General features: G+C 35.4%; 3 protein-coding genes across 16 annotated transcripts in view; 1 reads left to right on the top strand and 2 right to left on the bottom strand.

Annotated features, from left to right (window-relative positions):
• Positions 1 to 1,268: 1,268 nt before the first annotated feature.
• fkbp1ab (FKBP prolyl isomerase 1Ab) lies at positions 1,269 to 5,856 on the bottom strand. The gene is made up of 4 exons (XM_073875067.1): positions 5,699 to 5,856; positions 5,548 to 5,595; positions 4,011 to 4,130; positions 1,269 to 3,108 (listed from the first exon to the last, which is right to left on the bottom strand). The coding sequence occupies exons 1-4, from the start codon at positions 5,733 to 5,735 to the stop codon at positions 2,987 to 2,989; spliced, it is 327 nt and encodes a 108-aa protein (XP_073731168.1). The 5' UTR covers positions 5,736 to 5,856; the 3' UTR covers positions 1,269 to 2,986.
• A 3,021-nt stretch (positions 5,857 to 8,877) lies between these two features.
• Positions 8,878 to 23,962, bottom strand: LOC129430237 (sodium-dependent lysophosphatidylcholine symporter 1-like). Of its 5 annotated transcripts, none has more exons than XM_073875068.1 (14): positions 21,660 to 22,029; positions 21,293 to 21,417; positions 17,346 to 17,465; positions 17,010 to 17,142; positions 15,350 to 15,428; positions 13,954 to 14,129; positions 13,274 to 13,364; positions 12,395 to 12,516; positions 12,082 to 12,165; positions 11,171 to 11,254; positions 10,882 to 10,994; positions 10,356 to 10,499; positions 10,063 to 10,239; positions 8,879 to 9,219 (listed from the first exon to the last, which is right to left on the bottom strand). In XM_073875068.1, exons 1-14 carry the CDS (start codon positions 21,741 to 21,743, stop codon positions 9,177 to 9,179), a joined length of 1,575 nt encoding a protein of 524 aa, XP_073731169.1. In that variant the 5' UTR covers positions 21,744 to 22,029; the 3' UTR covers positions 8,879 to 9,176. The 5 variants fall into 5 exon arrangements, with proteins under 5 accessions (XP_073731171.1, XP_073731169.1, XP_073731170.1 ...); XM_073875069.1 differs by lacking the exon at positions 21,660 to 22,029 and adding an exon at positions 23,809 to 23,962 and having other exon boundaries at positions 8,880 to 9,219; XM_073875070.1 differs by lacking the exon at positions 12,082 to 12,165 and having other exon boundaries at positions 8,878 to 9,219; positions 21,660 to 22,033.
• The window catches only part of LOC129430243 (F-box only protein 44), an 84,162-nt gene continuing 79,654 nt past the window's right edge, over positions 23,415 to 27,922 (top strand). For 2 of the 10 annotated variants that reach the window (XM_073875079.1, XM_073875078.1), the window contains exons 1-5: positions 24,749 to 25,062; positions 25,132 to 25,241; positions 25,350 to 25,599; positions 25,886 to 26,000; positions 26,077 to 26,172. In XM_073875079.1, the coding sequence (XP_073731180.1) occupies positions 25,209 to 25,241; positions 25,350 to 25,599; positions 25,886 to 26,000; positions 26,077 to 26,172 (494 nt within the window). In that variant the 5' untranslated portion in view covers positions 24,749 to 25,062; positions 25,132 to 25,208. Of the gene's footprint in view, positions 23,554 to 24,727; positions 25,063 to 25,131; positions 25,242 to 25,349; positions 25,600 to 25,885; positions 26,001 to 26,076; positions 26,173 to 27,922 lie in introns of those variants that run through there. The other 8 variants (XM_073875073.1, XM_073875076.1, XM_073875077.1 and 5 more) reach the window with 8 other exon arrangements.

A 27,922-nucleotide genomic window follows, 5' to 3' on the forward strand; every position in this document is an offset into this window, starting at 1 on the left:
GTGATTTACTAGGATTTCTTTAGTCCATGTAACATTTAAATTGTCAATTTTACACAAACTTTTTTAGTAAATACGACTTACATTTTATTTGTTGACATTACTTAACAAAGGTATGTGGAACCCACTTGACAAAGTTTTTTTAACTAAATCCAACTTTTTATTTTTTTGAGTGCAGTCATAAGGGACCATTTCTTGACATTGAGATTTATACATCATCTAAAAGCTGAATAAATAAGCTTTATGTGCGATTTGTATTAAGTGATTAGCGCAACACTTGCGCGAACTCTCTGCTCCCCATCACAGGGCTTCTCAGGTGCTGCAAGCAAATCACTCTGCCCAAGTAGCAGTGCTTCGCTTTCTGAGAATATAGATCCCATATCCCAACATTTATGTATTTGTTGGGATATGAGTCGGACAATATTTGGCCAAGATACTATTATTTAAAATGTACAGTCTCCTGAAGTTGTTCAAATGCAACATATATTACTAATGATAAATATTTTTGTATTTGGAAATTTATACTAAATATCTTCATGGAACATATCCTTATGATTTTTGTCAAAAAAATTAAACACTTTGATCCATACAATGTATTGTTGGCTATTGCTACAAATGCACTCATGCAACTTATGACTCATCGCATTTAATAACTGTATGGATAAGTTTTGATGGATGGATGAGTTTTTTGGAGCTTTAAAAATAGGGCAATATCCAATCCCATTAGAAAGCTAAAAAGAACCAGGATATTATTTAATAATGTGTTTGGCTAAAAGGAAGAAAGTTAAACACTGGCTTGAAGGTGAGTAAAACATGGGCTAATTTTCAATTAATTTAATAAAAGTATTTCAATTACTACAGGTCTGATGACTAATGCAGATATTCAGAGTATAACATACATTGACTGATTTAGTTTTAGTGTTGTTCATGTTGTGCTGGCTTATAAGGCTGGTTTTCTGGTCAAGATGGTCTCACCATAGTGCTCAGCAGGTGCCTGGCCACCTGAAAAGTGATCTAAACCAGCCCAAAAGCAAACATTTGAGATCAGGTAAGACCACCAAACAAGTTTAATCAGGTTTAATCTAGTTTTTATTTTCTAATCATGCATTAGCTTGACAGATGGCAATCGGTTGAACAAAACAGTATCATATTTAGAGTATTGACAAAGTGTTACTTGTAAGCAAACAAAAACACCAATTGAGGTACTGAATTAAATGAGCTCAAACAAGCAACATTTACTAAACCAAGTAAAAAGAAACTCATTGCAACTGAATGTTTTATTCTTTTATTGGTTTTGCTTCTGTATGACCTTAGATAAATATAATGAATATAACATGTGCTTGATGCTTGCCGTGATCATAAAAATCATCAGTATTGACTCAAATATGATATATTTGATTTCAAATGCTTTTACATTAAAACATAAATTGTCACATCCATAGTACTGCCACAGTATCTGCTATATAATCACTTGTCCAGCACAGTGTACATCAAGAATAGATGCTTACAAATAGTTGGGTAGGTCGCAATGTTCTAAGAAGCCAACTACAAAGTGTTTTGTCTTCAAGGCATCTGTCAATGACAGAGTGCCCATCTGCTGTCAATGTTAGCAAGATAATTGTTAAGATATAAAGTTGGTAAATAAAACATGTCAAAATCATTAAAGTAACACGCCAACTTTTTGGGACTTAAGCTTATTCGCCGTATCCCCAAAGTTAGACAAGTCCACATCCCCCTTTCATTTCCGTGCGTCCCATAACTCTGTCTGACGCACCCACCGCTAGCCCAGCCCAGCACAAAGACCGGAAGCAAATGGCTCCAACCAGCATACCCCAATAAATGACAAAAAACACCAACATTAGTTATTAAGATGTTGTGATTTGTATAGTCACAGCGTGTACAAGACTTTTTTTAAACCGCATACTGGGAACTATATTCTCAGAAGGTGAAGCACTGCTACTTGGACGGAGTGATTAGCGCAACACTTGCGCGAACTCTCTGCTCCTCACCACAGGGCTTCTTAGGTGCTGCAAGCAATTCACTATGACTTTGTTATTTGTACATGCCGTGACTATACAAATCATAACATATCAATAGGAAAATGTTGGTGTTATTTTGTCAACCATTGGGAGCAGTATGCTAGCTGGAACCATCCACCTCCAGTCCCCGTGCCAAGCCAGGCCAGCGGTGGGTGCATCGCACAGAGATAAAAGGTATGTATGGACCCATCCAACTCTGGGGGATTCAGCAAATAAGCTAAAGTCCCCAAAAGTCAGCGTGTTCCTTTAAGAAAGGCATGCATGCATAGCTTACAAAGTCACTGACAGAATTAGCAATATTATCACTTATATGAATCACCCTGATCATAAATTTTGACTTTCAGTTAATGATTCAGTTATGAGCTTATATAACTGCTTTGTAAATACACAAAAGCAGTGGTACTTTAGCAGGTGTCAAACACACAAGAGGTAATAAAGACTGTTCAAGCATTTATAACATTGTATTTATAACCCTATTTTTGAACAAGTGTAAAATCTACCTGTGCCAACTTAATTGAGACACAAGGGGAAACTATACATTATCATTTTTGAAACAAATGTAAATGATGCTGCTTTATAAATCCTTTAAATATGTTTATAATCCTTAAACATCAGCTTATATATAATGCTTGAGATAAAGAGTCACAAGAGAATGGAAGTATAAACAGTTCATTCAAAGATTCAAGATTAAGGATTTTGTGATATGCTATCAACTGCACAGGAAGAATGTTGAATTGAAATTATAGTTGCTTATCAAACACATATCTTTCCATGATAAATGCCTAAAACAGGCAAAAAACGATATGGGCGGGATGTTGATAAAGCTGTTTCTGAGAAGAATGACTAAAGCTGCAAGAAAATTCATGTTTTTAAACTGTTCATACTGCTGTAACTTCATTATAGTAAAACTAAACATGAAAAATCAACAAAAGACAGTAAAGCATATTAAATCACTCCAAACTGAGAAGCTCCACATCAAAGATGAGGGTGGCATTTGGGGGTATAATCCCAGGATGGCCTTTATTACCATAGGCGTAATCAGGTGAACAGGTTAGCTTTGCTCGCTGGCCCACACTCATCTAAAAGATAGACACATATAAAGAGGTATCAATTGTTTTTATTATCTTACCTGTTAATACTACACGCATGCTTAAAAGTGTGTATTAACCTGTTCTTGTAAAACACTTACAAATACACAATCTTGATTTATGTTAAGAGAGTCATTCACCCAAAAATGAAAATGCTGTCATCATCTCCCACCCTCACCTTGTTCTAAACCTGTATGAGTTATGAGATATTTTTTGAGAAATGATGGCAACCACATTTCTTTCATGAATGATGGTACCCATTGACTTCCGTAGTAGGAAAAACAAATGCTATGGAAGTCAGTGTACCGTCATGTGTGTGCTTACCATTATTTATCAAAATATCTTTGTTTGTGCTCCACAGAATAATAAAACGCATACAGTTTTAGAAGAACATGAGACGAGTAAATAATAACAGAATTTTCATTTTTGGGTGAACTATCCTTTTTTTTTAAAGCTGTTAATCATTAGCCATTATGTTGTCCCACAATGGAAGTCTGCATATAAAGATTAAGTTATCGATTCAAATATTGCATTAAAGATGCACTCAGTAAATTGCTTCACAATAATAAATCAGACTCAAGTTGTAAGGCTCCAAAGAGAGAAACATGGAGCGGGTCATTTTATGGCAGCAGACATCTCTGCACAGGACACTTTTGCTTCTGAAATCAAACAATCATGACTGACTCTGAATAGATCATTTCTACATGAATAGTATTGGTAACTGTTGCTTATGGGTGATACAATCTTATACACTAAATCCACAGTCAGTTAACCCCTGATTCTTATAAAAATTGATTCTTCTGTATAAAAATGTTTTGCAATGGTAAACAAGCACATTGAATTCCTTTTATATTTAGCTACCTATCTGAAAAGCCTTCGAGTATACCACTCATCTGCACAATACCTTCCTCCCAGCCACGGATAACTTCCTGTTTACCAATCTTAAACTTAAATGGCTTGTCACGGTCACGGGAAGAGTCGAATTTCCGTCCATCTGTCAGAGAGCCTGAAGATTGCACGGAGAGGAAAAGGACAAGGCCAGAAAAACAGGAAATGAGGTTAGAGCATCAGATAAATGGACTTATTGGGCATTACTGTTGTTTGATTTTATATGAAATATCTGAGGGGACGATCTGTCACTCTAATCCATGCTTGTAGGCTACCAGTCATTTTCAGGATATGAGATTACAAAAGCATAATAAATATGTTATATTCACTGCAAAACTGACTTAAATCACATCATTGTGCAGCTAGTTTGTGAATCTGCATGCGAATACCCAGCAGCTAAAGTCATTTTTTGTATGTGTGACTTACTGTTTCTACAAAATCATGCTACTTAATGTAGAGAATATTTTGTCAAAATATAAATTTGATATTGACTTGGTATAATAAACACTTTAAATAAATAAATAATAGATAGTCATGAGATAATATAATAAAAACTATTCCGCTGTGACTGTACTTAAAGGTGCCATAAAATAAAATCTGTATTTACTTAGGCAAAGATGAATAATAAGAGCTCTGTTCATGCGGTAATGACATATCCTGAGCCTCAAACGCATTTGTTTTCTAATTTTTATGTAAACTCATGCATGCAAAAAAAAAAAAATGCTGGAAAACAGGCCAATCTCAACATAACACTGATTGTTATGTCACAGTAGAGATGTACGCCCCTAACATTAAATTACACATTAAATTAAGTACAAATTTGTTAAAATGTTTACTAATGTGAGCTACTGACATGAGCCTCAGAGTAGAGGCAAGCAGAGCAGAGCTTAATATTAATGACCCTTCCAAATAGGGCAAAAATAGACCATTTCATGCAAAGGACAAATCCTATGGTTGTAAATTGACGTGTAAAACCGTTTCTGGATAATTTTTGCACTTAATAAAGTTACATGTAAATTAAAAGAACAATTTAACAGATTATTTCAATGCATTCTTTGGCACCTTTAATTAAAAAAACAATTGTGCAAGCGTTACAATAAACTTTACTTATTAAACTTAATGTCATCGTAGGCTACATCTAAATATTAATAATCAATATCTGATTTTTAATACGCTTAAATGATTAAAAGATAATCACAACAGCAGACTCACTCCAGACAGTGATAATCCGTCTATCCGACGACGCTTAAAACAAAAGCATCAGACTTCATAAATCTCTGTTATGTCTCTGTTGTCAGATGCTTATTATGTCTAAATGTCCGTGCGTGGTGCATCATTTATTTACTTTATATTTTTTCATTTTTATTTATTAATTAATTTATTTGTCTATTTTTATAAAAGACCTTATGAAGTCATAAACGGTTTCTGTACCCCTTTTAAGTCTCTTTAAACACCGATTAAAAGTCATTTGCTGTGTGATTTATATATACTCTCAACCAAAAACAAATATAAAAACCAAAAACAATTCAACTCACCAACGTAATGCACCACACATGTCTGTCCTTTTTTGGGAAAAGTCCTTCCTGCAAAAGCAGCGCGAGGGGAAACATGGATCACCATAACGCTGGCAAAGCAAACCACACACATAGAGGTTACTAAACATGGTGAACGATTAAATTATTTTACCATCGCCGGGGGTTATGGTCTCAATCTCCACTCCCATTATGTCCCGCTCGCGTATCCCTCAAAAGGACCCCTCTAGTAAACTGAGCAACTGACTGCACGCGCCTGCACACACACACAGCTGCAGTGAAGCTGAGAGATGCTGTCGGGTCACGTGACCGCAACGACATGCGGGCTGTGCGTATCCAACTTGAAAGGAGGAGCGAGAATCCTGTGTGCAGTGCTGGGCAAATAACAACAAAAATGTATAACTTATATCTCCAATATAATGTCGATAACTACAATCAATTATCGCGAAATTCCACAGAAAAATTAAATGTGACTCTTGCCCTAATTATAAGCATGATGGGTTGAACATTTTACATTTTCCGTGCAAAAGCACAGGTAAAGAATTTAGTTCTAGTAACCACTTACTTATTTAAGTGCATGCTTGAGATGATGAGAAAGATGGGTTGTGCTACCACATTTTTAGCACCATTACATAAACAATATAGTATTCGATATATCTTAGCATTAAATGGATATAGTTGTTAAAAAAGTTAAAATTCTGTCATCGTTTACTAACTCACCTTCAAAGCCCAAACCTGTATACTGAACACAAAGGAAGGAATAAGAAACCACGCAGTTTCAGAGGACCACTCAATGCCATAGTAGGAAAAAATATTATAAAAGTCAATGGTGCTCCAAAACATTTTGATTAACTGCACTAGAAAGTATGTGTACATTTTTTTTAAATCTTTGTGCGTTAAGCTTTTAACACATTATGTGTAATTTTAACACATTATGTCATTTTAACACATTATGTGTCATTTAGTGTTAACATATAACTAGGGCTGTCAATAGATTAAAATATTTAATCGCAGTTAATCGCATGATTTCATGAGTTAACTCGCGATTAATCGCAAATTAATCGCACATTTTAACTGTTCTAAATTTACCTAAATGTAACACTTTTTAAGTTTGTAATGCTCTAATCAGCATGGATTTGGATAATATATATGCTATATGCAAATGTATGTCTACAATAGCCTGTTTACATTTTCAACAGAACCATCAGCCATAGTTTTATAAATGTTTATGCCTTTAGAAGACCTTGTTCTTTCTCCATTTCTGTTTGCTGCTGCATCATTTGTGACCTGTGCTGGCAAATTGAGTTGGGATGAGCAAATTTTCAAAAATGTGTCATTTATATTTTAACATTCTCTATTAAAAAACTTCAAAACAATTGGAACAATTGTTGGAATCTGAAAAAGCATGACAGAACTTTACCTGTTAATGCAGAGCAAAAACAATATCAATATTCATATATGTTTTTCTTTTATTGTTTAATTTTGACATTGAGACAGACCACTTTAAGACTGTAGGATAATGCAAGGGTTTAATATAAATGACACACAACAGATACTTTTCCTTAACAGTTAACCAAACATTCACTTGAGATATAACAGATTATAGGTCATACCTGCGTGAATTCTTGTCAAAACAGATATTTTTAAACCTGTAATTTTGTGTTAGATATATCTATATATATCAGGGTCACGCACTCGCGCATTTGTGTGCATGCGCTTCAGACGTCTGCGTCAGACATCGCTTTTGAGCCTTGTCACTCTTAATAACTCTTTTAACATCAATCAGATCCCGAACTTTATCTCTCTTAATAATTATTTTAACATCAAGAAAGCCCTGCGGTCTATTTTCTATAATTTCTGAATGCTTTTTAAAACGAAACTAAAAAGTGAAAGAAGACGCATCTTTGCTTTATATGGATTTGGGACGGTACACCTCACAGAAAACTGCACGTGCAGAAAACGTGCATTTTAGATGTTTAAATACCATTTAGAGCATTGGATTCGCTAGACGAGAGCTTAATGTTCTTATTTTTATGAAAAGCTCCGACTCATCTAGACAGCGCCAGTCACTTGCTGCGTCTCAATTCATCCAGCTGTGGGTCAAACAGAAATTGCGTGTTGCGTTAATCGCGCGTTAATAAAATTAGTGCCGTTAAAATGAATTTGCGTTAACGCGTTATTAACGCGTTTATTTTGACAGCCCTACATATAACACAAGTTGTGTTAAAAGTAACACAAAATGTCTTGTTTCAATAATAACACAGAGATGGGTGGATTCTGGGATTTATTGTGTTGTTTTTAACACATTCGTTCTAAGAGTGTGGAAGTTGGGAAAACTATTTTTGGGGAGAAAAATTTAAGAGCATTTTTAAAGGTGCAGCGTGTAATTTTCAGAAGGATCTCTTGAAAGAAATGCAAAATAATATACAAAACTATATTATCAGTGGTGTATAAAGACCTTTTAAAATGAACCGTTATGTTTTTATAACCTTAGAATGAGATGTTTTTATCTACATACACCGAGGGTCCCCTTACATGGATGTCGCCATTTTGTGCCGCCATGTTTCCACAGAAGCCCTTAACAGGCAAACGTTTTTACTAAGTTGTCTGCGACGATGAAATGTTTGGCCGGTGGTGGTTATCGTAGCTTCTTTATGCATTTCAAAAGCGAGGGTTGGGCAGTGGACTGAGACGTTGGTTGCAATTCGCAACCTCACCACTAGATGCCCCTAAAATTTACACACTGCACCTTTAAACATTTTAGGACATAGGCAGAAAGTAGACTCTATTATTTATTTTCCCTGATTTGATTTGTGTATCTGGGTGTTTTAATTCACATGACATCTAATGTACACATGGTTTGGTTTTTTAACTAAAGAATGCATGTTTTATGTTGATAAAGCAAGTTTTGTTTTGACAAGGCATGTGTCAAAGTAAAAAACGTTTTTATTATTTATGTAACACCGACATTTTTTAAAGATAGACATATAAAGCTAGACAAGATGTGGTCGGCTGGCATTTATATATTTGCTTTACCTCTCTGCAGTGTTTACAATTAGATTTTCCAATAGCCACGAGTCATTGTGAAGTACTTGCTACCATAGACAGTGATTGCTACATAACATGATCTCAAAACTCACTTACTCTGTGGTGGTGTTGTGATGTTGGCTAATCGAGAAGCCCACGTCATCTACAAGAAAAAGAAAAAACCACTAACTCCGCCCTCTACTCGCTAAATAACATCTACCATCTGCCACAAGAGGGCGCTGTTATTTGATATTTGGTGGTGGCTTTTCTAATGCAAAAGACGACAATGTACGTTTACACAAGGTTGTTTTATTTAAACACTTGTACGTCATAATTATCATTCATCTCAAGCCAGTGATTCTTGTAATTCTGGTCTGGGTTTTACATGTTTCCCTTCTGCAAGCCATCAGCTTATGAATGGATGGCTCTATGATCTAAAGTATGAGTGTCAGATTAGTAAGACTCTAGTGTAGGGCATTAAGAAACATTGTTTAAGTTAAAGACTTTACATTGACAAGAAACAAACATCTTCACGATTAACAGTTGCAGAAGCCTCATTTAACATGTTACAAGAGTAGTAAAAGGCATATGAGAAATACAATGTATTACTTCATACTCAGTTCTTCTCCTTTGTCGTCGTTTTCTGCCCTGTGCATGTCAAGACAACACACAAATAAAGCACAGTTAGCACAGCCATCATCACTGTTATTGTTACAGCTACTAAAACTAATCCGTAATACTGCAATATGCATTGTTTAGAAATGAATGAGAAATTATTTTGTAATCTTTTTTGTGATTTTGTGAGTTTAAAGAACTACGTTGTATGCAGAAGTATAACCACAGAATAGATGGTCAGACAATTTTCATATGAATGTTGCTTAAGCCTATTTTATCTCTTTTAGATCTGGAAAGCATTAAAGGGACACTACACTTTTTTTGGAAAATATGCCCATTTTCCAGTTCCCCTAGAGTAAAACATTTGATTTTTACAGTTTTGGAATCCATTCAGCTGATCTCCGGGTCTGGCGCTACCACTTTTAGCATAATTCATTGAATCTGATTAGGCCATTAGCATTGTGCTAAAAGATAACCAAAGAGTTCCAATAGTTTTCCTATTAAAAACTTGACTCTCCTGTTAGTTTAATATGGGTAAAAAAGGAGAGGGAGGATTTTTTTTCATTGTTGGGTTGTTATGTTTACACACTGCCAACACACATTTATGTCCAATATATGCCCTTCAACTTAAAATACAAATCATTTTTCTTTTACCACTCCCAGATTTTTGTTTACTTATTTTAAGCATCAAGAACAAGACTTATTTTGTAGACATTAAATTTTTTCAGTGTACTGTATTGTAAATGCTGATAGTCATTTCAGTACAGCTTAAATTTCTTGATCTGAAATAAAAGTTTAGAGATTGTGAATAAAATCAGTAGATCACTATAGAGTTTTTGCACACATTTACACAGATGTACAGACAAAATAAAGTACCCTGCTTTCTTTAATGCCATCTGGATTTCCTGCCGTCGCTCTTCATTGATAGGATAAAAGTAAAACACCACTAAGCTCAGCAGCAGCAGGCAGATGGGTACAGGAGCGAAAAGCATCCGCAGTGAATATATGACTGCTGAATTGTGTTTACAGGCACCAGGCTGGTATCCTGCAAAACTGAAGATTTAAATGATGAGAAAGAAAAGTTTGCATGAAGCACTCTGTGTTTTCATTGTTCTGAATCATTAAACCATTATTAGCAACTTGAAAACTATTTGACTGTTTGCTCTTACTGTAGTACCAAGGTTGAGACTCCGACAGCCATGCCCCCTCCAAATTTATTGAAGAAAACAAAACAGGAATAGAACAACGGTTCTAGATCCTGGCAAGATGGGTTCTTAACCTTAAAGTCATCAACAACATCTGGCAACATTGACCTAAAAAATGAGTAAAAAAAAGTCACGTTGCATTCTTCTATGTTTCGGCATACAATTTATCAAATATTTATCAAGTTTTTCAGTACACATTTATGATGAAGAGGTTAAAACAAAAGATTTTGAAATCAACATTGTGCATTACGCCATGGTAGGATCTACTTTCCTCCTCGCAATGGAGGCCCATTAAGTATGAGATCATTTATTCTGATTCCAGACAAGATTCCAAAAATCACACTACTAAATCCCAGCTGACCAGTATCTAGGCTTGCGTGATGCAAGAGGAGTGCATTTGTTCTGGTGGGGTCTATGTTGGTGGAGTAAATGTTTTAACAATGAAGAAGAGATTTATCTTCGAAACTGTATTAGATGACGATTAAATTACCATGGGAGCAGATAGAGTGCTGCCAGACTGGTGCCAGCCAACACAGACATAATAACGAAGATGGGTAAATTACTCCTCACTAGGGATATTACAATTAGAGATGGAATATAAGTCTGCAGAGAGAAGATGACAAAGAAAGGATTCAATCATATTTTTTAAGTATTTGCAAGTTTGTAGACTATTTTTGATTAAAGTATACTTTAAAACAACTAATTTGCAAAGTGTTGTTGTTGCACAATCATGATTGAAGCAATAAGAAGCAAAAATGTAAAAAAAAAAATATGCTCACTGATAGGCCGATGAATATTGTGGTCTTCTTTCCTAGTTTGACCAATAGTGTCTGCCACAATGGTGTAGAAAATGTGGCTGCTGTCTGCACAAAAACACACATCACATGCAATTATTATAGTAATAACATTACACACAACTAACCCTAAACCAACTCTAACCCCAACCCTATAGTAGATACATGTTGTTAATTATTACTCAGTATAATTACACTGTAACAGTTACACTGTAAAAAAGTTAACAAAAAATTGTTAATATGACTGAAATAACCTGAATTTTTTACAGTGTTGGGATACACCATCAAAATATGTACAGGTCAGATCAGGTACCTTCAAGGGACACTCCACTTTTTTTGAAAATATACAAATTTTCCTGCTCCCCTAAAGTTAATTTAAATTTTACCGTTTTGGAATCCATTCAGCTGATCTCCTGGTCTGGCGCTACCACTTTTAGCATAGCTTAGCACAACCCATTGAATCTGATTAGACCATTAGCATTGCGCTAAAAATATCATTGCGCCTCCTGCAGCCATGTTACAGCAGCAAAGTCCTTGATTATTATGCCAGAATGAGAGTATAGTTCCTAGCCATATCTGCCTAGAAAATCACAAACTTTTACTTTTCTGTCTGTCTTAGTACACAATGTAACTACAGAAGAGTCAAGTTTTAAATAGGAATAATATCGAAACTCTGGTTATTTTTTAGCGCAATGCTAATGGTCTAATCAGATTCAATGGATTGTGCTAAGCAATGCTAAAAATGCCAGCGCCAGACCCAGAGATCAGCTAAATGGATTCCAAAACGGTAAAAATCAAATGTTTAACTCTAGGGGAGCTGGAAAATGAACATATTTTCAAAAAAAAGTGGAGTGTCCCTTTAAATAGAACCTCATTATAAATAATGAATCTCTCACCAATAATATAAGAACAAGATGTTGGAAATATGCTCCCATATCTGCTGCATGAGTACAGAAGAGGGCGAAATTCCCCTGAGCCATCTGTAAAAAAAAATTTATCATCACCATTATCATGAAGGCATTATATTTGGTCAAATCCATTTACTATCTACACTACATCAAATTTTAATCCAATCTATGACTATGACTCAAAACTCACACTGTACAAAGTGGGCAATTAAAAAATGCAAATTTGTGCATTCGTACAAAACCTTTGTGCATTTAGTGTATTAAAATACAAATGTATTTATTATAAAGAGAAAAATCTGACCTGGAAAGCCAGTGAAGCAAACAGGAAGCCAAATACAAGCTTAACATATGGAATGTGACACACCACCATCTTCATACCAGTTAGGTAAGGCATGTTCATGCTGTCCAGTTTACTTAGTGGGGCTAGGGTGAGAAGCAAGACCAAAAATGTAGGCAAATTAATATAAAAGACATTGCAACCAATCAGTCAACTAAATAATGCATCTACATGCATAAATAACATCTATAGCCAAGGCTGAAAGAACATACAAAACTTATTTAAAAATTGTCCCAAGCTGTCACTGTGGCAGTGACCTTTAAAGGGGACATTTCACAAGACTTTTTTAAGATGTCAGATAAGTCTTTGGTGTCCCCAGAGTACATATGTGAAGTTTTAACTCAAAATACTACATAGATAATTTATTATAGCATGTTAAAATTGCCACTTTGTAGGTTTGATAAAAAATGTGCCGTTTTTGGGGGTGTCCTTTAAAATGCAAATGAGTTGATCTCTGCACTAAATGGCAGTGTCGTGGTTGGATAGTGCAGATTAAGGGGTGGTATTATCCCCTTGTGACATCACAGGGGGAGCCAAATTTCAATAACCTATTTTTTCACATGCTTGCAGAGAATGGTTTACCAAAACTAAGTCACTGGGTTGATCTTTCTCACATTTTCTACGTTGATAGAAGCACTGAGGACCCAATTATAGTACTTAAACAGGTGAAAAGTCGGATCAAAAAGGTTCTAACAGATATGTATACATTTGGTACCAATACGTACCTTTGATGTACTAATATGATCTCTTTAGTTGAGGTACCGCCCCAGTGACTGCATTGTGACCATTTTGTGACCACTCTTTTCTGACACTAATAAAGTGCACTAATAAATTTGAACTTACCCAGTTTCTCCTTCACTCCAAGAAAAAGCACAAGGCAACACAAAAAATACAGCATTCCTAAAATGAGTGCAGCGGTCACATAAGCTCGTCTCTAGGAGGTTAAAAAAACAGAATTTAAATGTACATTTAGCCAAAAATATCCCCCCAAAAATATGTGGTTTGTTTTTAAAGGTCAACACTCTCGGTGTTGGGTAAAACTTCCCATTTATGGTAGTAAAAATAGAAAACACATTGTTGCTGAGTTTGGAAATATATGTTGTGCACTAGATGGTGTTTGTTTTCACAGTTTGTAGCGAACTCTACTGCCAAAGACAATAAAGCAGCAGAATTTTAAAATAAATCAAGTAACAGAAAAAAACAGACAACATCTGTACAAAGCATAATTACTTAAATACTGGTGGTAATGAGGTGAACACAGGTTAACCAAATTATAGATTAATTAACCATTACTTAGGAACTAAGGAAAAAGGTGCAAGCTGCAAAGAAAAATCTAAAACAGTGTGTGAGCGTGACCTAAAGTGCAATAAAGTTATGTTGTATCTTCTTGCTTGTGGTAGCCCTATTAACCAAAACTTAAAACAATTATCAGCAACTGTTATGTGTGTCCATTCCACAAATAGCTAAAGAAACATCACTATCCTTAGTACTGATAAAGTGTTTATAAGAAGTATAATCCTTACTGTATTATAAAGGTTTATGGATATTTCACCCTGCAAGTCTGTGGTGTTGTTGTTGATGGACACATTTGTGTTATTCTGCGTCCTGCAGACCTGTGACCTTTTGGCATGATGAACTCCCACTATCTGACCCTGAATGGCGGCTCCAGCCAATGTAGCAAAAATTTCCATTCCCATCCCTGAGATCAAGAGGAAAGAGTTCCTGATTATTTCCTCTTTTAAAACAGGAAATAGTTTTCAGTTAAGATTATGCCCTTTATATACAGGGATCTGCTGCTTATTTTTAATCTATGTCTCAAAAGTGGCAAAAAATGTGTCTCAAAGTACAACAATGTAGAAGCGTTGTCACTGGAGCGGTACTTTTTTTAAAAAGTACACTTTTGTACCTTTTGGTGCAAATTGGTACCTCAAAAGGTTCATTCCAAAATGGTACAAGGACCTTTTTATAAGGTATCGTCCCAGTGACAACGTTTGTACATTTTTTCTGAGAGTGTGGAAAGAAATGAGGTGTGGCCAGTATTGGTTTACTTCTATTAATATTAATTATTTAGGTTTGGCATGTGTTAAGATTTTATTCTGCACTGTAGCAGGGGCGGCCGGTGAGTACTTTTTTCAAGGGCACACGATGCGAAGTTCATCACAACATGTATGTAGCCCGTCATGTGTGTGGTTGGTAATTTCAAAATATGTGTTCTGCGCATCAAGTTAACCTGTGTGTATCACATGTCTTGTCAAAATAAGTGCCTGCTGCAGATGCGTCTAAAGGGTTTATGATAAAAGAGACGTTCGTGTTTGCCAGAGACTCACATAATCTCATGTGTAATCAGAGTTTACTGTTAAGTGAGTGTCTTGCTTGTATTTTGTGACCGTGAGCGTCTCTTTTATCACAAACGGTTTCGACGCGTGTGCAGCAGACACTTATTTTTACAAAAAACGTGATGCACATGGTTCACATGACGAAACAAACACATATTTCGAAAACACAAGAAACACACGACACTCCGAACATATATATTGAATTTGCGTCATTCGAAAAAGCAGTCATGAGCCGCCACTGGCTTTAAATAATAATTAACTTGCATCAGCTGACCTAAAAATGTTTCCATTGCAGTTTTGCGAAATGCACCTTTTCCGAATGGCCTGAAAAAATTGTGAAATAGACACGTTTCCATTGGCCATATTTTCAATTTGCACAAATAAAAGGGTAATGGAAATGCAGCAGACAGGGCAACACATACCTGTATACTACTGTAGGTCATTTTTTACATTTTTCTTGACTTGACTAAAATCAGATCAATTACATGTTGCACATAAAGCTTTTTTATATCACAAAATATTTTTTAAGTGTATTTTTACAGTGTAAAATGGGGATGTGAATACAGTAGTGAATGTTTCTTACTGTAGCCAGTGGCTGAATCTCGATCTCTGTCATTGCCCCCCAGGAACATGTTTAGGGAGGAATATGGCACATGGTAGCACTTAACAGTGAGACAAGGAGAGACAATATTTTGTTATAAATCCAAACATGTTATGTGTGACCACATCTATTTGTACACAGTTGTAGATACAGTATGAGATATATTTCCTTTTCACAGTATGCTATCACTGCAACTTAAAGGACCAGACTCTATATTTGTTTGCATGAATAACAAATGCTCTAATAATGCTATTTTTAATATGACTGCTTCCCTCTGCGACAGACTGCCATAACAGTTGATTATTTTCGTTGAATGTGTGAAACTGACAACTGGTCAGGGTTTGAAAATAACCTGAAATAACCATTGGTGTCTTTACTAATATGCATTTACTGTAAAGCTGCTTTGCAAAAAGCAAAACTGTGAAAAGCCTTGTTGCACTTAAATGTGTAAGTATAAACAACTTGAATTAATAAGTAATTTAAACTTTGACTTCTTAGAAGTTGCTATAAAAAAGTTGTAATAACTTAAGCCCATTACAATTTACATTTATATTTTATATTATATTTTATATATATTTATATTATTTTATTTTTTTATTTATTTTTTTATACCAACGCCTCACCAGTCAAGAAAGTTGAAATGAAATGTTTAAGTCAAGTTGTTTATACATAATTTTTTTACAGTGTAGAAATACATTTCAGATGCATTGAAAGTTAAATTCAGAGCTTTAAGGTACTATAAAATATTTATAAATTTTGTAGGGCTGGGTATTGTTAGGAATTTCGCAATTCGATTCGATTTCGATTCTTGAGGCTTCGTTTCGATTCAATTCAATATTGATTTACTTGCTTCGGTATCGATTCAATAATAAGTAAATACACAAGCAATTAAGTACCCGAGAATATTTTTAAATAATGTGTGTAGTATTACTAATGTTTGATCACGTTGATGCAGGCTTGAAAGAAGATATTATATACAAGGTAATATTTAATTTAAAGGATAATATTATGACATTAAAATACCAGAAATAAACAGTTTACAAAATAAATAAAAAAAATATCAAAGCATATATTTATTAATTCAAATCAAAACAGATACATGTTTAAATAACCTTTTTTATCTACTCAGATTAAACAGAACAACCAGCAAATGTTTTTTATATATTGATATATATGTTCATGTGGGGTAATTGCAACACAAGGTGGCTAATTTGTATTTATTTGTATGACCAAGATCATACGTTTGTGTACAATTTGGTTTCGCACCATAACAGTAGGGTTTGGAATGGGCTTTGGTTATTGTTTTTTCATAATCGTACATTTTTGTATAATTCACTTCATACGAATTTATATAAATTACCCAAATCGTAAAATATAAATGAATTCCTGCGAGATCAGGCTGGTATTGTCTGAAAGTACTTGTATTTGTGCTAAATATGTGCAGATTTGGTTTATTCACCCACATTTTTTTATAATATAGATTACATTAAATTCTTTGAACGTCTCTATCAGTGTCTGTGACTCATAATTTGCCAAATATGCTTGATTATTTACCAGCAACCCTATTAATTAATATGTTAGTTTGAGGAGTTGTGACTGATAACAAGTGTTAATTTAAACGGTGATAATGTTGTGGTCTTACACTCATGAAGGTGTCAAACAGACAACACCATGCGAAGTACCAGTAAAAACTGAATGCAGGGGACATGGTGTCCTGTGGAGTATACCAGAGCATGGTGTAGGACAGGACCCCTAACGGCATTGAGAACACAATCCTGTGCAAATAATACAAATAAACAGAGTACACATGAACAATGACCTGTAAAAAAAAAAGAATACACTCGAAGGAATATATTATTTCACAGTTGTTTCTAGAGTATGGTTGAAAAACAGCAAGATGTGACTAAAATACTTTTGGTATTACTGTGAAACACCTAAATAACATTACAAGGGAGGTTTTTCCTCTCCTGACACTCACCAGGGAATAAGTTTGCCAATTCTGGTGCGGCCACTCTTGCTCACGGCATATCCAATGAGAGGGTCAGTAATAGCATCCCAAGCTCGACCAAGAAAGAGAATGATGGCTGCATAAGAGGCCCCCATCTATTACAAAAATATTTACTTGGACTGAAGAAAATAGCAAAAATATAGACATTTACTTTTTTTCCTAGATTGCACATTGTGAAATGTGACATTTTTTTTACTTTCTTGTGTTTACAAAATACAGTTGCATATCGAGAGAAAAAGTTCAACAAGATCTTTCACATGCAAGCCTTTATACTTCCTGTGCTAACAGAGAGTGGGTGGCATGACATGCAAATTGAGGAAGAGTTTAGCTGGACCAGGACGGAGCCTTTCATGTTTCAAAAATGTCAAAGTTCAACATTTCTAGTAGCAAATCTCATGAAAATGTCTGTCAAATGCACACAAAAAGGTCAGAACTTCTTAAAACATCACACAGGGAAAGTGAATGTATACACCAAAAAATGCTTTCAACACACCATTGGGTCAAAAAGGGACAAACTCAGGCTCATTGGTTGTGTTAAAATAACCAGCGTTCAATTACAACCCAGTGGTTTGGGTTCGTCCCATTTTTGACCCAAGGTTGGGTTCAAAATAACCTCATTATTACAAGAGATGTTGTGGCCTAATGGAGAGTTAACGGTTGTAGACTTGTAACGGTTTTGATTTCCAAGACTTGCAGGAAACATTAGAGGTGCCCTCCCCAAATAGCTGCTCACTGCTCTGGGTGTTTGTTCATGACTGTGTGCGTGTTCACTACCCTCTGGATGGGTTAAATAGAGAAAGCAAGGCAAGTTTATATAGCACATAGGTAATTGAAAGTGCTTTAAACAAAATTATTTAAAAGATAAATAAAAGCTACACAAAAATAACATCAAATTGTGCAATGTTAAGATGGTAGTAGACAAGTACAAAAAAGTTGTCACTTGGATGTTACAGGTATGAGGTACCAGAATGTAAGGCACCAATGTGTTCCTTTGAGGTATCAATATGCACCTTTAAGGAACAAAAATTAACTTTTTGAAAAGGTACCATCCAAGTGACAACTTGTACCTTTTTTCTGTAAATGTAAACGGATTTGCATTGCATTTACGTGAAATTAAGGTCAGACTCTACACTATGGGGTCTATCATACACCCGGCGCGACGCAAGTGTCTTTTGCTAGTTTCAACCCTGTGCAATTATCATTTTCACGTTTAGCGCCACATTGTTTAAATAGCAAATGCATTTGCGCCCACTTTTGCACACATGGGCGTTCTGGTCTGAAAACAAGGTGTGTTCAGGCACATTGTTGGAGCATTGGTATTTTGAGGCAACTAAAATAGACTACGCCATTGACCAACAAAAACCTGGTCTAAAGTCAACGGCGCAATATGTTTTTTGATATTTAAAGAGTGCAGTAAATTATGCGCCTTTATAAACGGGACGACAATGCAGGTTTGCTTATCACATACATGAATGCGCAGCAGCACAAAAACGCTTTTAAATATGAAAGATTAAAGGATTGAATGTAAAAGATTATTATTAAGTCTCTTGGACATAAATGAGGACTAATTATGAGACGTTAGAAGGCGCAAAGAGCAGCTTCCCCTGCATGTAGCCTGGTAAGTAAATAAATGTTTAAATGCTTTGTTTTTAAATGCTACCCTGTGGATTTATTGTATATGATGACTCTGTACCTGTGGATTTGGTGAGATGAGAAACATTTTAAGTAATGCTCTGTAAAAATCACATGGCGCTGTTCTAGTGCTGAAACGCTTCGGCTCTCCGCGCGTTTGTAAATTCTCTCTCTTCTTTGTATTTTTAGAGTACAAACCTTTTCTTGCATATTTGCAAATTATTTTATGAGATTATAATGATTATGTAGGATATCAATACATTTGCAACCATTAAAAGCCTGCTATTTTTACTTCTATGACAGAAAGAAATTGTCTTTTAAAGGTTTTAATCCAAAAAATAAATTTCAATAAAAATTAACACACCACATTTTTTTAACATTATTCTTAAACTGGGGGTCGTCTTCCTCTGCTTAGTTTTTCAGTTTACAAAGTCTGTCATCTAAATAGGGATTAGACATAGCACCAGCGCAACTGGCTTTTAAAGGGGATGAGAGATAAGACTCTCATTGGCTTATTGCACGTTACACCCAAAACACACACATTACTCATTAGGAAAATATGAACAACCCTTTTCGACCGTGCGGTTGGCGCACAAACCATTTTTCCCGTCCTTAATTAGCAAAAGTGGCATCGGACACGCCCATTTAGACCATGCGCCATGCACTTTAGACAATGCGCTTAGATTGTTAAAATAGGGCCCAATGTGTTAAAATAACACATTGTGTGTCTAATTAAGGACAACACATCTAATCAATCTCTTTGTTATTTTTGGAACACACTTTGTGTTGTTTTAACACGTCTTTGTCCTTTTTATTTATTTGAACACAAAATCAACACGAAATTATGAAAATGTGTGTCTTTGGACCCCTAGAAACAAGGTATGTGTTTAACTTCAGAATTTCATCTTTATTTCCAACTAGAGTGACTTCACTATTTTCTTCGTTTTAACTGGAGGAAGTTTTGACATATCCAACTGTTCATTTCGCCAACGCACGTGGAGTCAATGTGGCTGTAGTCATTGGGTGATAGGGCTGAAAAGTAGTTCTGTGTGTCATCTTCATAGATGTGGTAAGCAAATTGGTTCTTTTTCCTTATCTGTCCAAGCAAGAGCATTTACAAACTGAACAAAAGTGGTACAAGATTTGAGCCCTGTGGGACTATATTTATGGTATGACCTGAACCGTTTGAAGACCACCCAGACAGTCCAGTCTATGTAGAAGTATGGTGTTATCTACCATATCAAGCATGTGTTAATATGAAAAATGACAGGAACCATAAACCATGCCAACTTGTAAATAGTACACTGTAAAAAAAACGTTTGAATGGGTAATTTTTTTAACCCAACATTATTACGCGTGTAGTCACATTCTAAGTATGGGTGCACTTTTACTTTTTACTAACTAATAATTAGTTTTCTGTTTATATTCTAAAGGAAACCTCAGTGAAGTCATGCAGGCATTGAATTATATTTAGTCCAGCTGCATTCTAAGAAAGGATGTGTTCATTTTTAACACATTGTTTTGTGTTATCCTATTTAATAAGTAATGTGTTATTTTAACACATTATGTGTCATTTCGTGCTGATTTTGTGTTTAAATAAATAAAAGGGACAACACAAGACGTTTTGAAACAACACAAAGTGTGTTGTTCCAAAAATAACACAGCTATGTGTCTAGTTAAGGGGCAACACATTAGATGTTATATTAACACATTCGTTTTAAAAGGTGTGCAGTTACAAGGTGTAGTTACAAGAGTACACTGTCAGAAAAAAATGGCCCCAAGCTGTAACTGGAGTGGTACCCTTTCAAAAAAAACACACATTTGCACCTAAAGAGTTCATATTAGTACCTCAGAGATACATACTGGCAGTGCACCAAATGTATACATATTTTTACCTAATGCATTTAAAAAATGTTTTAAAAGGCTGTGATAGCTTGGGACCATTTTATCTGACAATTTATTTTATATAGTCCTATAAGAAAACCATGTACAACATAGGCTACAGTATAGACTGGCATGATTAAAACGACCCATTACCACAAACCTTAAGTGAATAATATTGATATGACACCTGTATTGGGTATTTGTCAAATGAATGCAAAAAAATACACCATCACGCAATGTATAGGGTGTGGTGATGAATTGCCATATTGCATAACTTTCACAAAATTATGGTTGATGTATGTCCATCTGTATATGCATGTTCACAGTTCTGTATAGAGTATGGTTAGCATGGTTTTCACCACCAACAGCTGCTAAAGACCACAACATTATCTAAGCTGTCACCCATCTTCACAACATCCAGTAAAAAGATCTGCATGAAAAATCCTTTGGCATTTGAAGTCATTTGATAAGGCATCCCTCCAATGGCATAGCACAGTTTCGTGGATAAAGGGATGCCTGTGGATTTCTGCAACAGTTGTTACATGCAAATGATTTTCCAAGGTATCTTGCATTGGTTACTTCTTTAATAATATTACCTATAGTATGACTATATTAAAAAACGATGTATACTATATATTTTGTGTCTTTATAAAATAGAAAACTTTTTTTTTGCAAACGCATTTAACATTTGGAAAATAAATCCAAATGTAGCCAATAATATTCATTTATAAGTATCATTAATGCAGAAGAATATTTTTAGAAATATACCGGTTGTTTGTTTTCATATTTCGTCGCACAGTCTGTGCTATGTCCTTCTTGGTGGTCCAGTGCCTCCCCATTGTTGTCTGCCATCGTTAACCAGTTGTTGTGAAAATTATTTTTTATCTACCGCTTCTTATACTAGTAACACGTGGGCGTGGCTCACACAGTTCCTCTCATTTTTAGCAAACAGCATGAAAAGACGCAGAATTCATGTTTTGTCATCAATGCTTTTGCTTTTTATTGCGGATATTACGAAATGAGGATTATTTTCTGCGAAGTCGATTTATTCATTGACTTTAAACGATGAAGTTTTGAATAGCTTTACAGTACAGTGTAAAGGAAGTGAATTGCGGTGGAGCAGTAGCCTATCACATACTGTACGCCTATGTCCAGCTGATAATTGTTGATAATAATCACAAAGATGCATATAAACGTCTCTAGTTAATCACAAAATTTTAAATGTTATCTACTAAATAATTATCATGAAAAATCTATACGTTTTATGAAATGTAAATCTAAAGGTTTGTTTAATGATCTGAGGTCTGCCTGTGCGTGTTAACGCGAATTGATGCCAGTTACGATTAACGCGTGCAGAAAAACGTCACACATTTCTCAGAAAGAAAGGCGTCATAGATTATTTTCATATGCAAAAGTTGCCATAGGCATAGTTTGGTAAAAATCTGACAATTTAACACCAAATTCCATCTGGCGGAAATTACTTAGATAGGTACCTACCTACAGCATCATTATAAAGTAGCCTAACTTAATAACTTATTTACTACATAATTATTGATATCATGGGGCATTGTGTGCGTGTACAAGCCTATATGAAAAAAACTTAACATATGAGTTTTTTTTTAGGTTTATAAAAAAACACAAAATGAACAAAGGCGCCATTTGAAAACTGCTTTTCATATGTAGGCCTAGGTCATTTCTTTATAGTTGTGATTGTAGTTGTTATTCCACTACATATTAGGTCAATTTGTATTATTAACTTGAATTATTTTAGCCTATCTTTATAATTAAAATAGGCTATATCTTGAGCATCCTTTCTCACTAATAAACTAACAAAGTCTTCTAGCTGTACGGGCATTGTGTTGAGAACAAGCTTTTTAAAACAAGACAAATGTCACCTCTGATAAAAGGTTAATAAAACTTTGGACGATATATTAGAAGTAATTTAAATGTAAAATTGCTTTTCTGAACAGAAAAAGATCTGAACAGTGTTTCCGCACAATGGATATGTAGTATCTATGCATGTACAGCAGGGGGTGGCAAAACTTCAGGTCAGGAAAAGACAACTTTCGTTTTAATGCGCAAAGTCGCTTCTTTTGAGTTTACAACACAAGATTTTAAAGCAACATTTAAAATGCTAAAAAGGAAATATAAACAGTATTGTAAGAATAAAAATCGAATAGCTTTTTGGATTTTTTGAGGGCAATATTGATTCAATATAACATTTCATGTTTTTCCCTCAAAATGTACACTTATGAATGTGAAATTGGTCATGACGTTTCTGGGTCAAATTGCATCCACTCATTTTAATAGAGAATAATATTAAACAGCCGTTTATGAGCACTTTGTATTCATATCACACATGTATACGAAAATGTTAGTCTATGCTCACAGAACCACAGAGAACAATATATTAATAACTTAAAAAAATCCATGACTCCACATCTGGCCTTCTCGGTTTTTGTTGTCGAGATAAAAATTAGGATCGGTGGTTTCAACGCATAACGTCAGAATAATAGAGTGCCGCAGGAATGATGACGTATTTTTGTAGTCCACGCCAACCCGGAAGTGGCGGGACACTGGCTCCCTCGACAAAAATGGAAACGTAACAACAGTGGCATGCACACGACACATGAAAGGGAAATAGACATGCTTAGCCAATATGGTAGGTGCCTATATTTCTTTGTAAAAAAAAAATGGTGCTGTCGACACTAATAAGTTATTAAGGCGAGTTAACTTCGGTTTATTTCGTAAATACTACTTCTGTTGTCTTCTTTGAATGTGGAAGAACAAATGTTAGTTTATAAAACGAGTTAAAGCTACATTGCTGTTTCAATGCTATTTTTAATTAGCAATGAAAGAACTTGTCTTTATCTCTGACCATATCTGTCTGTCTGCGTGTGTTAATTCAAGTACGCACGTTTGCAGCCATCTCTGTTCCAGTAGATCTCAGCTGTGGTTGAGGTCTCACTGAATCTGCCTGTAGACCAGGTGGTATTAAAGTGACATTTAGTGCCGTGTTCTTCAACCCTGGTCCTCGAGGACCCCCTTCCAGAAAGTTTTATATGTCTCCTTATTTAAAACACCTGAATCAATTCATCAGCCTCCTTCCAGAATGTCTCCCTAACAAGCTAATGTCAGGCTTATGAGTTTAGGTGTGTCAATTAAGGAAACATCTATAACATTCTGGAAGCGGGTCCTCGAGGACCCATTCATCAATTAATCCACTTGCTTCTTACACATCATAATAAAATAATAGATGTCTCATTCCCATGTAGGGGTGGAAGGAAATGAAAGGAGATATGTAGTGATGGGAGAAACGAAGCGTTTCGAAGCTTTGAATCAATTCAACCAATTGCTTCGTAAATTGATTCAGTTTTTTGAAGCGTTCGAAACCATACACGCCGGCGACACTTGCTGGTCAAAATGTGTAAATGCAGCAAGATCTTTCCAAACATTTTACACTTTTTACTAAATAATAGCAAGATTGTTCTAAAAATATGTTTTTAAGAAAAATGCATTTAATTAAGACATAATTAAAAGTGTATTCTGTGTTTTTAGTTTTATTTATGGAAAACATCATTAGAACACACTCCCTTTTTAATTATGCACATTAAAGTAGACCAAATTGTAGTGTTAGTCAGAAGGATGAATGTTTTATAAACCTACAATAAAACTGACCCGAGTTCACCTACACTGGGATTTTCGAAACTTTTTGAAATAGTTATGACGTAATGAAGCCTCGTTTGCTTAAATCACGTGACTTTGGCCAGTTTGAAACAAGCTCCGAGTCCGAACCAGTGATTCGAAACAAAAGATTCGTAAATGTTGCGAAGCCTCATGAAGCGTGCTTCAAAATCATCCATAAATAGTGGGCAGCGAGCTTCAAAATCATCCATAACTAGTGGGCAGCGAGCTTGCTGACTTATCATACGGGCCTGGATATTAGAGTTTCGTTTAGATGTATCCAGGCAAATACGTGATATAATAACTGAAGTGTGTTTCAGATATTTTGAGAATTGCGGGAATCCCCGATTCATGTGTCGGCTGTCGTTGAAATGATTTTCCGCTGACAGAAACATGTAGAGGATATATTACGTTATGTACGCAATTTTTCACATCCTCTTACTTTCGTTATCGGGTAGGGAAGTGGTTTTACATGACGAAGAGTAAGGTATGTCGTATGTTTCAATGGTTTATACTTTAAAATCTATGTTAACTTCCGTGTTGTTTTCAACCTAAGCTGTATAGGTCCAGATCCACTGTGTGACAACCAAATTTCTGCAAAAAGAAGAATGGACCATTCTGCAAGCCATTAAAATGATGTGTCTAAAGAAGCTTGAATTCGATCCAGTAAGTTGACATTTTTTGGTGTCACTTGAGAGTTTTTACATTAAACTTGACTCGGAAATGGGTCATAGATCAGTGACTGAAACCCAGTTTTTGTTTCTTTGTTATTAGTGCCCAAGATTAAACTCAGCTGTGATTGAGGAGATCTTACTGAATCTGCCTGCAGAGGATGTGGTACTGAAGTGTCGTTTAGTGTGTCGTGAATGGAAGGAGCTGGTGGACTCAAAGGCACACTGGAGAGAGCGCTGTCGGAGAGAGGGGATCGAGCCATGCGATGCATCCAGACCTCCAGCAGAATGGTGCCTGTTTTACTTTATGACCAAGAAAAGACGTAACTTACTAAAAAATACCAGAGCTGAAGGTAAGCCACAGATCTGTTATGATGATAGCTTGATAATTGTAGGTCCATATTTTTTACACAATTTGGTCACAACGAGGAAAATAAGATGATCACTTCTTCTGTTTCATTGTGACTTTAACACACCTTTCTTCCAGGAACTGCAAGTTAGATAACATTTGTTAAATAAGTTAAGTTGTTAAATAAACTCCTTTAGGGATATACACTATTCCTTATTTAATAACAATGGTCATGGTCTTTAATGTTAAAATGAATTATGAATGTCCTTCATTCTGGTATTTTTTATTAGATGGATTCAAAGGATGGAAGATTGTACAGAATGGTGGAGACCGCTGGAAAATAGAAGAGAATTTTGAAGCACTTCCAAATGACAACAATAAGAAATGCTTTGCCACCTCTTATATGTAAGTAATGTTTCTGATGAAATTGAACTTGATTTGTAATTTCAGAACTTGACCTGTCTGTAATCTTTGTTCTCAGGTTATGTTTAAAGCAACAGCTGATTAATTTAAAAAAAGAGGGTTACAGTCCTGCTTTCATGGATCGTCTGCAACCTGACATCAAAATATCAGACTGGTAAGTCATTTTTGCAGTAGGATGAAAAACGCTTTTAAAAACAGAAATACATATAAAACAATGTTTGCAAGTCTCTTATGCAATGCTAAGCAGTATAATTAGATTCTTTTGCAGAATTGAGCATGCTTAAAGGGGACATTCCATGAAAATCAGACTTTTTCCATGTTTAAGTGCTATAATCGGGTCCCCAGTGCTTCTACCAACCCAGAAAACATGAAAAATAGCAACCCTGTAACTTTGTTTTGGTAAGGCTCTCTCTGCAAGCATGTCAATAAATAGATCATGCGGATTTCGCTCCCCGCGTGACGTAGCTAAGGGCTCTTATTATAATGATACCGCCCCTTCAACTGCGCTATAGAGACAGAGCGCAGTTATGCAAATTTGAAAACCACGCACACCGGAGGGAACGCAATCCAACCGTCTCCATTGACTTTGTATTGCGAGAAGCCGCCTCCTTGTCATTTCTGGCTTATAACAAAAAACTGAATAATTCCTAAAAGCTGCTGTGTGACAATATGTACAGCTAACAAGCCAAAGAACCCAGAAATAAGTTTTTATAAGCTGTCGAGCCATAAAACCCAGTCTTTAAGGAGAATAAAGTGGATCGCCGACTACGTTTCCCCCTAGTGGACGCAGTTCTACTAATAGAAGTACTATGAAAAGTTGCCTGTATCCATTTTTGTGTCTTTAAACGCTCGTTTTTTGAGGTCGACAGCTTATAAAAACTTATTTACAGATTAAACCTAAAAACAGAATAATAGCTAAAAGCTGCTCTGTGACAATTAAGGTGTACATCTAACAATCCAAAAAAACAAGTACGTTTTTATAAGCTGTCGACTTCAAAAAACGAGTGTTTAAAGACACAGAAATGGAAACAGGCAACTTTTCATAGTACTCCTATTAGTAAAACTGCGTCCACTAGGGGGAAACGTAGTCGGCGATCCACTTTAATCTCCTTAAAGACTGGGTTTTACGGCTCGACAGCTTATAAAAACTTATTTCTGGGTTCTTTGGCTTGTTAGATGTACATCTTGTCACACAGCAGCTTTTAGGCATTATTCTGTTTTTTGTTATAAGCCAGAAATGACAAGGAGGCGGCCTCTCGCAATACAAAGTCAATGGAGACGGTTGGATTGTTTCCCCCCCGGTGGGCGTGGTTTTTATGTTATGACGCGCTGCGTTCTGTCTCTATCCAACCATGACGCTACCTCGAGAAAAAATAAAAATGACGCTACCTCGAGTGCGAGTGACCGAGAGAAAGTATGACTGAAAGCACGACGCGTTTGTATTCCCTCAAACACAAACAGGAGCCTACAATCTTATAACTTGTAGTTTTAATAATCTTTCTACGTTGAATTAACATTCTAAGGGTGGGTTGCACCAACAAGGATTAAATTAAGCAGAGTTTAGAGCTAATCTAGGGTTTGTTGATCTCAGTTTAATTTGAGTTCTGTTGCATCACTTTAATTAAAACACTGATTAACAAATCTTAGATTAAAACTTTTTAACCTGTATTAAAACCTTCAACCGCTATTTATTTTGTCCGCATAATAAATTTTCCAGTTTAAACATACAGCAACAATGTTGACGTTGTCATTCAAAAAGGAAATAAACCGTTTATGCAAGCAAAGGTAATGTAATTTTTGTATTATAAATCACCTACATACACCGGTAGGCTAATCTAAAGGTCTGATTCAAGTAAAAACATTTGACAATCTTTTAAAACAATTGTATTGATTAACAGATCAGA

Source organism: Misgurnus anguillicaudatus, chromosome 13, assembly GCF_027580225.2.
Source record: "Misgurnus anguillicaudatus chromosome 13, ASM2758022v2, whole genome shotgun sequence".
Lineage (NCBI taxonomy): Eukaryota > Metazoa > Chordata > Actinopteri > Cypriniformes > Cobitidae > Misgurnus > Misgurnus anguillicaudatus.

What these genes read in the sequence shown, in the direction of transcription:
- fkbp1ab (XM_073875067.1), bottom strand. Translation starts at nt 5,735, where the DNA reads ATGGGAGTGGAGATTGAGACCATAACCCCCGGCGATG. An exon ending in GACCATAACCCCCGGCGATG is followed by an intron (nt 5,596 to 5,698) that starts GTAAAATAATTT and finishes CTGCTTTTGCAG; the next exon opens with GAAGGACTTTTCCCAAAAAA. An exon ending in AGGTATTGTGCAGATGAGTG is followed by an intron (nt 3,109 to 4,010) that starts GTATACTCGAAG and finishes TTTAGATGAGTG; the next exon opens with TGGGCCAGCGAGCAAAGCTA.
- LOC129430237 (XM_073875068.1), bottom strand. Translation starts at nt 21,743, where the DNA reads ATGGCAGACAACAATGGGGAGGCACTGGACCACCAAGAAGGACATAGC. An exon ending in AATATGAAAACAAACAACCG is followed by an intron (nt 21,418 to 21,659) that starts GTATATTTCTAA and finishes CAACTGTTGCAG; the next exon opens with AAATCCACAGGCATCCCTTT. An exon ending in AGATTCAGCCACTGGCTACA is followed by an intron (nt 14,130 to 15,349) that starts GTAAGAAACATT and finishes TCTTGATCTCAG; the next exon opens with GGATGGGAATGGAAATTTTT.